This window comes from Myiozetetes cayanensis, unplaced genomic scaffold (genome assembly GCF_022539395.1).
Source record: "Myiozetetes cayanensis isolate MyiCay16 unplaced genomic scaffold, myiCay2020 scf2-11, whole genome shotgun sequence".
Lineage (NCBI taxonomy): Eukaryota > Metazoa > Chordata > Aves > Passeriformes > Tyrannidae > Myiozetetes > Myiozetetes cayanensis.
In genome coordinates, this window is record NW_026087411.1 from 102,461 (window position 1) to 115,278 (window position 12,818).

General features: G+C 52.6%; 1 protein-coding gene across 10 annotated transcripts in view; it reads right to left on the bottom strand.

Moving 5' to 3' along the window:
* SLC24A3 (solute carrier family 24 member 3) overlaps positions 1–12,818 on the bottom strand; it is a 134,426-nt gene that overhangs the window by 93,687 nt on the left and 27,921 nt on the right. For 8 of the 10 annotated variants that reach the window (XM_050315765.1, XM_050315762.1, XM_050315761.1 and 5 more), the window contains one exon: positions 12,666–12,779. In XM_050315765.1, coding sequence (XP_050171722.1) covers positions 12,666–12,779 — 114 coding nt within the window. Of the gene's footprint in view, positions 1–11,055; positions 11,469–11,840; positions 11,983–12,665; positions 12,780–12,818 lie in introns of those variants that run through there. The other 2 variants (XM_050315770.1, XM_050315771.1) reach the window with 2 other exon arrangements.

Here is a 12,818-nt window from a genome sequence, read left to right on the forward strand (position 1 = left end):
CTACTTCTCCTGTCTCTTTGCCTTACAAGTCTTTTCCCCTTTGTTTCCCTGCAACAACACTACGTAAAATCTCTAACTTGTATTTGTTTAATCGTCGTTATTTACTGCTTCCACAGTGCTGGAAACACGAGCTCTGAGCGCGGGCACGAGGTCTCGGCCCAGACAAGACAACAGCTCTGACATTTAACCCCACTGTTCAATCCCAAGTCTGGATTTGCTCCCTAGAAGCACCCCTAACATTCAGTGATGTGACATTCAGAAAAAGTCACTGATAGCCAGGCAAGGAAGTACAAAGCAGACAAAGCCCACCGAGAGATCTGGAGGGTGTGTGGGAGGGCAGGCCAGGCCTCCGCGGCTCTCCCAGGCCAGCGCTGAGGGGTCTCCTCTGCCCACCTGCTACCCTGGCATGGCAGAACTGCTGTGGGGCGAGCACAGAACAGGGATTAAAGCATCATGAAACAGGAGTGTGCAGGAGCTGGGAACCGTGAATGAACAGTTAGGGATAAGGTGTGAACCCAGGCCTTGCGGAGTGGGGCAATTCCCCTCTTGCTGTACCTGTTCAGAGAACATGCTGAAGGGCAGCCTCTGGCCTCGGAACTGCTGTGCTCCCTTCCCACCAGCTCTCCAGGCTGCCCTTGGGTTACCATGAGTGGTGCCTACCAAGGGTCCCCACACTGCATGCAGGTCTCTGCCCTCCTTCAGGCTGATCTGTGTTGCTAAGCCAGGTTGAAAATTACCTTAGTCACAGAGAGTGTTTTCCCTATGGTACCCACTTAATTAAATATTGAAAGAGCTATTACCTTTCAGGGATGCCTGTGCACAGGCTGTGTCCATTATTTATAACAAAATGTATTCATTATGCATTTTATCTCATGCTCCTATCTGCTGATCTCAGAACAGGCCCTTAAACACAATTTTAAGCAATTAATCCTTCCTTAATTACAGACAAATATATAGAGAAGCCTCAGGACATCTCTCTCTTATATTTATTAGAAGTAAGTAAACATATCTAGAAATAAATCTGGTACTCAGGAAAGAGAAGGATAAAGCCCAGCAGTCACGGGAATCACAAACCGAAGCCAGGCACGTTTCAATCAGCCAGGGTGAAAGCTATCTGGAAAAAGTCAGTCATGCCCTGCTGCAGGTTCCCTCCCATGACAGCTTCTGCTAATAAACTGCACCACCTCCACTCCTCCCTTGCACACTGATGGCCCAAACCAAGGCTTAACACACCAAAACACCTCGAGTTCTCCTGCCTCCCGTTGTCCTCCCAAACTCAGTCACCGGCACAGCCATTTTCCCAGTCAACAGGTGTCACTACTGAGCTGTCCCGGGCTGTCCCTTGTCCTTTCCTCCAGCTGAGAGCTGGTCCCTCGTCTCTGCAGACGGATTTGGCTGCGAAGCTCAGGCTCACCTGAGCACGCGGGTGCCAGCCCCAGCTCCCCTGGGCAGGATGCACATAGGGACAGAGGCATGTCATGGGACAGGGAGTGCACAGCCACTGTCCTGCTCCTTCCACTTGGCTTTGTACCACCTGGGTCCCTTTTCCCAGTCCCACGTGAGGAAATCTGCCGTGGACTCCCTCCAGCAAAAACCAGCTGCTCAGCCTTACATCTCTCTGCTGCAGACCCCGAATTTTAATTTAACTTCCATTCTCTCTCCCATACCCAAACCATCATGATGGCAACTGAAAAAGCTTTTCAAGGGCTTGGGGAAACTAGAAGGGGGAAAAAAAAAAAAGCAAAGCATCTCTACACACATGGAGGAAGTACCTCATAAATGACCACAGATGAACAGAGAAAACTATCAAAACCAATTCTTGGCTTTAGCAGCTTTTAGACTGGCCCTTACCAGGGGAACACCAGCACAGGAACCTGCTGAATGCTTTCAAGGGCTTCTGTACTAAGGCTTGACTGAAGCTTGTAGAGACTCCTTTGCAGACCCCTAAAAAGCAGTCTGTCCCTACAAGCAGATGACATGGATGCAATTTGTGTCCAAACTGCTAACTACATTCTTACTTTTTCCACCTGGGGAATGTTCTCTACTTGCTGGAAAAGACAGCCACAAAGGTGACCTGAGCACAAACAGGTGCCAGTCCCGAGTAGTACAGCAGCACCTCTGCCCCTCTCCTCTGAGAAATGAGCCTGGCCTGGAACGTCAGAAAGTGTTTTAAGGAAATAAATAATGCTATAGAGGGAAAAAACCCTTTCTATTTTTAACCAGAGATCCTGGCACAAAAGGATAGTGCTCTACATCATACCAGAATCAAGAGTTTGATGCTGTCTTTTCTTTATAAGGCTTTAAGACAGGCAGACCCCCAAGAAGCAGTAAGCAATTCTTTATTTACCCTGAAGTGAGACTCTGCAGACCCGGTTTAATTCACTGCTCTGCTATTAGCCCGTGAGGTGACCTTGGACAAGATGTTCTGTCCAGATTCTCAGCTGGTGTCAGCTGGCACGGTGCCACCACAGTCAATTTAAACAATTTGAGACGCCAGCCCCGGAGTCCTCGGGTCCTCAGCCTCCCTCCCCCAAAGAGCTCCGCCACCCGCACACAGCCCCGCGCCTCAGGTGCTTCGGAACCGCGCACCGGAGGGACACGTAGTGGGGCTAAGAGAACTTGTGCTTCCCCTGGAAAAATACATGGCTTTCACTAACAGAAACAAAAAGCCTTGGCTTTTTTTTTTTTTAATAGCCTTATGATCAGGGCTTTAAAAATACTACTGTGCTCTGATGAGACCCCACCCGGAGCACTGCATCCAACCCTGGGGCTACCAACATCAGAAGGACTTGAACCTCTTGGAGCGAGTCCAGAGGAGGCAAAAAAGATATTCAGACACCTGGAGCACCTCTGCTATGGAGACAGGCACTCCTCAACCTCCCTTTGGATCATCTCTTAACTCAAAAGGCTTTTACGTTACTCAGTTATTTTCTTGGAAAACTCATCCACTTCTGAAGAAGCTTGATTTGCTGCCTCCTCCAATTTAGTGCAAGAATAAATCCAAAGAACATGAAACTCAATTTATTTTACTTTGTCAGCAGTCAGCAGCAAAATTAACTTGAGGGGCTTTTTAAGTACTGCCTCTTTTCCCCCTCCCTCCCCTCCAATGCCACTGCTTTCTGAGAAGTTCAGAGCCAGCAGCACTGTGCTGTGAGCACCACCCATGGAACCTGTTGAACAAGCAAGCTGCATCTGACAGGTACCTGGGTTGGAAAGGAGCTCTTAGGACAAGGGTCATCTCAGCTTGGTTTTCATAAGGCCTGTGAGGACCCTAGCACCAGCCAGTGCACTCAGTACGGCAGCAGGATGGTCCCTGCCCACCAAGACTCATGACACGAAACCTGAGCCCTGTCAAAAGATGTGAACCACGCTGCTTTAACACTGGTTCCACCCAGGGGCTGCTCCACCCAGCTGTCCAGCAGCCTACATTCTAGAGAGGACTTCATTCCACCCCAGCAATGAGACCTCTCCTGGCTGTGCAGTTCAGCAGGGCTGCTGTCCTCCACAGGGCTCTACAGCATCCTCTGCCCCCAGCCCGACCACAGCACCAGGCACCCCCCTGCAGAGAAGGAAGCAGAACCTCCACATCCAGTAGGATCACAGCCAGAATCCCCACCAGCTCCCAAGCTGCACGGCACTCACTGACCACAGGGCATTTAGCAGCTCTTTTCTGCTTGCCACCACCCTGGGAGTTGCACATCACACCTACCTGCTCTTTTTAAACAACAGAACTCCAATGCAATGAGCCTTTTTGTACACGTCATGGTGCATAACCTCAACTGGCACAGCTCATGCTCTGGTTTCCCTAAAATGAACTGCTGCACTGTGTCAGTGTATGCAACATTCATTTACAGGAGTTTCTTTCTGTCCCATTCTCTCAACAAAATACAAATCAACTCTTACGTAGAGGTGCGCTGAGAACTGCAGGGTACATCATCTCAGTGGAGAAAGCAATGTCCATGTAAGGCTCGTTTCTCCTCCTGCTTTATGTTACAGGATATTCTGGCCATCTTAGGGAAAAACACCAGTTGAGTCTATCTCTGAATGAGGATTATTTTAATAGCAGACTCTTCAGTTGTTTGTAGCTCAGTTAACAAGTTTTTGGCTTGTATATGAAAAATATTCTTTTCCTGGACTTTAGCAGGCTCCTTCCCAGCCGAGCTCTCAAAATCTGTTTGCAATTCTGTTGGATAGGTGATGCCTGCTGCTGGAGCAAATGCTGAGGATGAGCCTTGGCATACCAAGGTTCCCCTTAAAGGAGCTCACTCAGCAAGGTCCAGACACATCTTCCTCCTCTTCCAGCACTGCAACAGATGAGACACACTGTGCTGAGGGCAGGAGGGCACCCCAGCTGTGCACTTCAATCCCTCAGCCACCATGGGGTCACAGGAGCTTCCCGAGGCTGATCCATAAGGACACGTCAGAACACTCCAGACCGGTGCAAAAACCCTCCTGCAGACCTGAGCTCCGTGAGCCTGTCACTCCTGTGCCAGGAGAATCCTGAGAACTTCTCTCATACCTCAGCTCCCCGTTAAGCTCAGCCCTTACAGTTTGAGGACATGCTTACTTGCCCCATTTCCTCTGACATGACCATGGGCTGAAGAATGGCTTGAGTGAGGAAGGACCTGGTTAACCTCTACACACACCAGCCCACCTGAACTCCGGCCCAGCACTTCCCGTGCTGCAGGTTAAGCCCTGGTCCCTGGCCTAACTGCCCATGGACACACAAACATGGCTCTGAGCCAAAGCACCACAGACGGCACTGGAGGTACAGCGAGGTCAGGCCGGGCCGAGCATGTCAGCCACCCCACACAGCTGCTGGGCTCACAGCTCTGCACAGGATGGTTCCAAACCGACAAAATCCATGCCTCCAGACCCTTCTCACACTCCTCTGCGCCTAAGAGTGGGTTTTCTCTATGAAAGGTATAACCCCTTCTCAACACACACTCACATCCACCAACACATCACCCGTGCCCTGGCCTGCCACAGAGCTGAGCGAGAGGACAGTGCAGGGCAGGAGGTACAGCTGGAGACATGCTCCCACTCCCCTCTCCCCTGAGCCTGTAGGCCATTTCCAGGTCCCCATCAGGACCTGGAGACCATCTGCTTCCCACAGGCATGGCTTACAGGCAGATGACATTCCATGTTTGCCAAAAGAGTCCATAAAAGGCAAATAAAGTCCCAGCAAGTACTGTCCCACACAGCCTTCTCCCTGGACACCACATCTGGACTCCTCTTCAATGCTTCCCTTTTTCCAGAAGAACAAGACCCAGGACTTCTCCCTGGAGCCCTTGGTACAGTGCTCCTACTCTTGGGGATACCACACAAAAAAATATCAGCTTAAACATCTCCAGTCCGCATCAAGCTCCTGATTTTAATCCTGCCTGGAGTCATCTCCAGATATTGTGGGCTCCTATTCATCAGCCCTTGTTGTTGGATAACGTCCCATCCTGCTCCCTTTCCTTCTTTAGAAATGTCATCATTTCCAGAGTCTTCTCAGCCTGCTCCTAAAGAAAAGCCTAGCATCTAGAGATTTTTAAAACTGAACGTTTTGCTGACATCCAGCCACACTACAGTACAAACACACTCACCTAGACCTCTTTCCTGTCTTACAGATGTGCAGATGCTCCTTCGATGTACTTGGCTCCACTGCCGAAGCAATGCAGGCCTCAACACCCTGGCGAGTCCCCAGGTACAGCGGGCTCATCCCAAGGCCATCTCCCTAACAAGGCAGCTCCATTGCTATCATTTCCAAGCTGACAAAATCAGGTCTCAGTCTCGCCTGACCAGGCACTTTGCTGACTGCTGTGGAGACCTGACCTTCTGGGGAAGATGATGCGAGAAAAGATTTCGCTGGAAGACAAGATAGAGGGAGATGGAACTGCCCCCAACGGGTTTCTAGTAGCTAACTGCAAATACCCCATCAGGATGCCCTTGGCAGTAAATAACACAAGGACAGGCTGCTCAGGGCTGGAGGAGTCCAGCAAGGATCCCACAGAGAGGAGAGGTAGAACACCTCCATCCCTTTAGCCTCAGGCAAGAACCCATTCACGAGCTGCAAATTACACACATTTACCACTTCATTTTCAAAGGATTTCCCTTTGATGCTGCAAGTAATGCAAACCAGCCACAAAGATTTATTCACTGTGTAACCCTCTTCTCCTGAGAGCATGTCTACAGAACAAGATGATTACAGTGGCAGGAGTACAAACACCCTGCCCACACCTGGGCATGCCCAACTACTTCTTCCCATAAAGCCACAGCAGTGGAAAAAAATTAGGATGAGGTTACCAACAGCTCTTGGCATCAGTCTGACTTGACTCGTGGTAATAGCTAAGATAAAACCCAGAGCAGAACAAAGCCTCTGAACATCTCCAGTGCTTTCTAAAATCCCAAACCTAGAGACTGGTCTAGAGAAGGGCAAGGAAGACAAGGCTGGAAAAGAGTAAAACCCCCTGTTACTAAAAAAAATGCACCACTGCAACTCAACTTCCTGGCTGTGGGCTGTGAAAAGCAGGGGGAGAGCACAGCCACGCCAGCACAGAGCAGCTCCCTCGCTGTGCCACGGGAGAACCCTGCGGCTTCGCAGGGGCTGCTTGAAGCTGCTGCACTGGCTCCTGAGCAAGGGTGTAACAGGGTGCATCCCTCAGGCTCTACACTCCAGGAATCCCACGTGGCTTTCATTCCAAAACACAAAACTCCAAAGTTTCTGGGGACAGGTTTCATGAAACCTAGCTCTTTCCCTCAAGTTTTATCTTAGGGAAGTCTCTATGAAAACTAAACTTGTTATGCTTCCTTGTGGACAAGAAAGCTAGAAAGGGTAACTTAAATTACTCCAAAGAAACAAAAACCAGAAAAAAACCAACCAAACAAAAAATCCACACACACACAAAACCCAAACAAACAAACACCCAAAAACAACAAAAACAAACAAAAAACCCCAAAAAAACAAAACAAAACCCCAACCATTTATTTTTCTAGCTACCATAAAGTTGCCATCAATTTAAAGAAGAACAGAGAAAACAGAGAAAAGTGCCCTGGCACAGGCCAATAGGTATAAGCAGGTCAGCTCCAGGGGTGAGAGGAGTTTTCCAAACTGCAGGGCTGACTGCTGATCTCCCCTCTCCCACCCCAGGACAGTATTTTTTTTTCACACTCTCCCTCCCACGAGGCTACAGGCACAAGTACCTCTCACATGAATACATGACAGGTCCAGCTGAGCCTTTTGAGGATTTCTGACCAAAAATGGGCCGAATGACCAGCCTGCCTTCTCTAGGTACGGACTATTTAAGGCCAGCAGCACGAGGGAACTACTGAACCAACAAACCGTGCCCACCTCACCACGAGCTCTGCTGTTCTGACCACAGCCACCACCCGAGGGCTCTCTGGGTTGTTAATGCCCTTCACCAAGTCATTTTAGTGTGCCAATTTGGCAGAAATCCCCCTGTATTTATCCTGGGCTAGCTTTCTGCTGGGTTAGCTTGCTGAAAAGGCTCAGCTAAGGGCCACTGCCATGCCAGAGCCCAGGCAGGAGCAGCCACAAGGCACGGACAGGGCAGGATTGAACCTGGACAGCTCAATCAGCTCAGGCAGGTGGGGAACACAAACCTACACAGAACAACAGCTGTTGAGGCTTTCTGCTACTCACCCTCTCACAGCCTTGTGTTCTCTCTGTGAGCAGCTGGGGTGGCCAGCATCCCTCTGCTCTCATGTCCTGCTGGAGCCAGAGCTCCTGAGCATCCTGCATCCACGTCCCAAGCACCAGGTTCCTGTGGTTTGAGGTGGTGTGCCAGAGTCTACACCTCAGGCACCCAACTTTGGCAATTCAGCCAGCCCGGCATGCAGCCCGGCAGTTCCGGAACGTTTTAATTAAGTGGACTCCAAACAGGAACGGAGATCTGGATGTTCCTAAGGCAGTTCTTCAGGGAGACCCTGCAGCTGGCCCAAACCCAAAAGCCAGTTGTACAAGCCCTGCTCTGTGGAGACCTGAAGCAGATGCTGACAGCTCAGCACAGCTTTAAGCGGGTTCCCCCACATCCCCTCCAAGCACCACCGTGTGCCCCATCCCTGCCGCTCCCTGAGCTGCTCAACTCAAGAGCTCGGTCCCACTCGGCTGTTGGTGCAGGACCTTGAACGAGTACTAAATAAATGAACAAGTCATTTCCTGCAAGGCCAAACAAGTTCCCTGCCAAAGAGGTCACATACCACACTCTGGCCTGATGCCTCTCCCGAGTTTATGAGGGTAAATTCCCACATCCAGGGGTCCAACGATTACAGCATTGCATCTGGGCTAGGATTACTCGCACTGGAGCTAGGATTACGCTCTGCTGGAGAGGTGAGGAAAACAACTGCTTTTGTGCTTTCATTGCATGACCTCTAAAGTTCGGTTTGGGTTTCTTGGTTTGCACAAACTAAAACATTCAAATGAAATCAGGGAGTTTTCACTTAACTCCCAGCCAGAGGACCAGGATCTGTCACACCAAGGTTCTTCAACGTTATTTTGGCAGTAAGGAGATCTGTAAGGAAAAGCCCTCTGAGGCAGGGCCCGTGACAAAGCGGTCAGGAGGAAACAGCCTACGTGGCTCATTCCAGTCCTGTGAGCTCCTCCAGCCAGCACAGGGGTGCAAGGCAGACATGCCAGGATCTTTGCTCCCATCTCCCGCCACACCATCCAGGATTACTCAGAGGCTTTCTGTGAATGTGTTCTCATGACATGGACGCTCTCAACCCTCCACAGGCCACAAGGACCAGGCAATTATCAGTCCTGTGAAAACAGCCTGAGCTTCAGATTTGGGGGAATTCTCAGAGCCACTCAAAATGCATCTGGCAGGCCTTGCTCCACCCCTCTGAACACTTCACTCCCATCGAGTTAAAACAAGACTTATAAGCAACCCAAATCTTCCATGCTTGAATCACACAGGCAACTCCACGTGCTTGGATATGCCCATCCCCATGAGTAAGGGCTGCAGAATCGGACCCAGCTTTCCCTCACCCTCCTGCCAAAAACACAGGAACACAGAAAGAAGAAAAGAAAAACCCACTGACTGATGCCCCTGCTATTTTTGCTGTCTGACAGCAAACTGGTAAAAGGCCTGACTCAGAAAGCTCTCTTGAAAAACCTGAATCATTACTATTTGAGAGATGGTCTCATATAATGAAGTCTCCACTCCTCCCTCTCTTTAGAAGAGAGAATTTGAGTCAGTCTGATGGGGAGGACAAAGAGGGAAGAAAAAAAGAAGAAATTAAAAATGAACTTCATGCTTCCTTTGGCTCTTTCTGCAAGGATGGCAGACTCACTCAGTCCAGCAGTTGGCAGCTGGGCCTGGGGTCTGCAGGGCCATGTTTGATCTCAGTTACACCTCTCAGTTACCAGTGTGACTTCCTTAACATGAGAGCATAACCACGGACTTACACTGCCTGGAAGTGAGAAAGAGGTATCCCAGCTGTATGTTCACTGCCCGAATGAACTATGTGAACTTGGATTTCTTCTTAATAAAGAGAAGGTTAAAAAACCTGAGCCTTGTGGAATATAGAGATCATTGGAATGAGCCTCATATAAACATTATAATGTTTCAGCACTTTGTTATTACACGTTTAGCATCAGGAGATCTCAAAGCCACTTGACAAAGAGCCTCATTTTCGAGACCCAGCCAAACGAGACACGGAGGGATTAAGTTCTTCAGAAGAGCAGTGGGAGCCACGACAACAGAAACCCAGAGCTTGTGCCCTGTGCCCGAGAGCTGCTCACTCCAGATGCTTCACCAATTAAAACACCGTGGTTACCTGCCTCTTCAGAAGGGCTCTAGCCCGTGTCCTGCAGGGAGATGCAGTACACACACTTTACAAAGGATGATCTGGCACCTCATACTCCTCTGCACGCACAGGTCACCACTGACCCAAAATGCCATGCTCCTCTGGATCCAGGCCATGGCGAGCCAGTGCCTGAGGGAAGGGGGACTGACTAAGAAAAACAGCAGCATTAAAAACAACGATGTATCATCCTAAAAGGTGATTCAAGCCTGGGGTTACTGAGCTAGATCGCACCTCCACGGGAAGGCTCTCCAGGAGCAGCAGCCACTCCAGCACCTCCACTGCAGCCCAGCAAAGCCTACGCCCGGCCTTACACCATGGGTGTCTCTGGCAGCAAGGGCGCGAGGGAGCCATGCCAGCCGCATACACCACCAGCGCTCCCGACACCACAGCGAACACTGCCCTGGGGCAGGGGGGGGGGGGATGCCACTTGATACCAAAGCACTGCAGTCTACTCAAAAGTTTGTGCTGGATCTCAAACCCCGCTTTTTTATGTGGGAAAAATACTGAAATCGATAAAGACAAACACACCTTTGCACCTCCCACCCACCAATGCCAGAGAGCATCAGGCTGCAGGCGAGGTTCCCCAGAGAGCCTGGTCACTTTGGGCCCGTGCAGAGCCAGCAGACACAGCGGGCACTGTGGAAAATTTCCACCTGTAAAATGATTCTTCTCCTTGTCACTGCCAGCTCTGCGTGGCTGCAGGTACACAGGGCACCGGGTCTACTGTACCATTGCTCATTTCTCAGATTAATTTTAAGCAAACTCTGATCACAACGTGAGACAGGCTCCCAAACTGAAGCAAAACAGCTCTGACACAAGTTTGTAGTGCCAGCTGGGAAACGTTTCGGCAGCTCAAGCAGAGCAAATGCACCTGTGGCACTGCCATTTACAGCCAATGGAACTCCCTTTGCATCAGCAGGGACCCTAAAACACAGGAGAGGAATCCACACTGCCCTTCAGGGAGAGGAGTGCACTCTGCCCCTTCTAAAACAAGCCTGAAATTTACCATGTAATCTACAGTTTTTCACGTGGCTAAGGCAAGCAGCATGCAGCCAGTCTGCTCTGCTGGAGATGGATCATGACAGAAAGGGGGAAGAGAACACAGGTCTGGCGCATACCTTCAAACCAGCAGCCTTGATGTTTAGGCTAAGGAAGGATGGATACCGGTGTCACACATCCACATCTACCGTATAGGTAGACTTAAACATACTTCAGTACATGCATACACTCCTATTTACTTACAACGATGCTCATGTCTTTCCTGGCCTTACTCCTCGGAAGGAATCACCACGTTTGAGAGAAAAAGCTTAAGTTTTAAAAGACATGTACAAAAAAAAAGACAATTAGATTAATTTGAGGGCATTCAAGTCCTGAACCTTCAAAACCCATCCGAACATCGCTATACTCCACAAGAAACACTGCGTTCAAGCCTTAGGTGGTGTTTGTGCTCTTCCCTAAACATCAGAGCATTCCTCACACCATGCTGGACACCGTGAAACCCTTCAGACACGTCTGTTTATTTAAAAAGCAAATTCAAGTCACGGAGGGGTACGCTCTCCTTCGTTTAAAGGAAAATTAGCCGTGGCTCAATTCTGCTTACGGTCAAAGATCTGCGAAGCAAAACGCGAACCGGTTCCGATCACCCCGTGCGCAGCCGGTGCCTGGCGAGCAGGGGACACCCGGACCGAGGGCACGGTCCCGCCGCCTCGGCCTCGCTCCCGGCAGCCCGCGGACCCCGCTCCGACCGCCCCGAGCCCTCAGCGCCCTCGAGCCCGCGGCCGCCGGGACCCTCCGGGCGCCGGGCGGGCCCCGCTCCGCCCCGCCGAGCGCCGCTCCGAGCTCCGCCAAGTTGAGCTCCCCTCCGCCCGCGGAGCCGCCGCGCCCCCGGCACACAACGCCCCGGCCCGGCCGGGCCCCGGCCCGGACCCCCGCCGAGGGGAGTCCCGGCTGTCCTCGTTCCCCTCCCTCCGCAGCCGGGCTCCCGCCGCGGCTCGGCCCCGCCGCCCCCCGGCCGGCCCCTCACTCACCGCCGCGCGCGGCCGCGCAGCCGGCCAGCAGCAGGGCCAGGGCGGCCAGCGCGCCCAGCTGCCCCCTCAGCAGCTCCCCGCGCCCTCGCCGCCGCAGCCGCCGCCGCTCCACCGCCGGGGCGCCCATCGCGGCCGCTCCGCTGCGCTCCGACCGCTCCCCGCGCCGCGCCGAGCCCCACCGGGCTCCGCAGCACCGCCCCCGCCCGCCTCGCGCCGTCCGCCCCCGCCCCCTCAGCGGGCGGGACGAGGCGGGCAGGGCAGAGGCCGGGCTGGGGGCACCGCCCTCAGCTCACTGCCCTCAACCCACAGCACACTGCCCTCAGCCCACTGCCCACTGCCCCCAACCCACACCACACTGCCCTCAGCCCACTGCCCACTGCCCCCAACCCACACCACACTGCCCTCAGCCCTCAGCCCACTGCCCCCAACCCACACCACACTGCCCTCAGCCCTCAGCCCACTGCCCCCAACCCACACCACACTGCCCTCAGCCCACTGCCCACTGCCCCCAACCCACACCACACTGCCCTCAGCCCACTGCCCACTGCCCTCAGCCCACTGCCCACTGCCCCCAACCCACAGCACACTGCCCTCAGCCCACTGCCCACTGCCCCCAACCCACACCACACTGCCCTCAGCCCTCAGCCCACTGCCCCCAACCCACACCACACTGCCCTCAGCCCTCAGCCCACTGCCCCCAACCCACACCACACTGCCCTCAGCCCTCAGCCCACTGCTCCCAGCCCACATCCCAGGGCTCACACCACCTGCGGGGGTCCAGCTGCAGGCACAACCCGGCCTGGCCTCAGCTCACACCCACCGTACCTCCCGACACAGCCGGGGCACTGGGGCACAAGGCAGCCCACGCACAGCCACTCCATCCCTCCACTGCTGGGGCTCCCACGCTGGAGAAGCTGCAGCCGGAATCCTTCCCCTTCCCTGTAAAGTCATGATTAGTATTGCAACAGTAGCACAGAT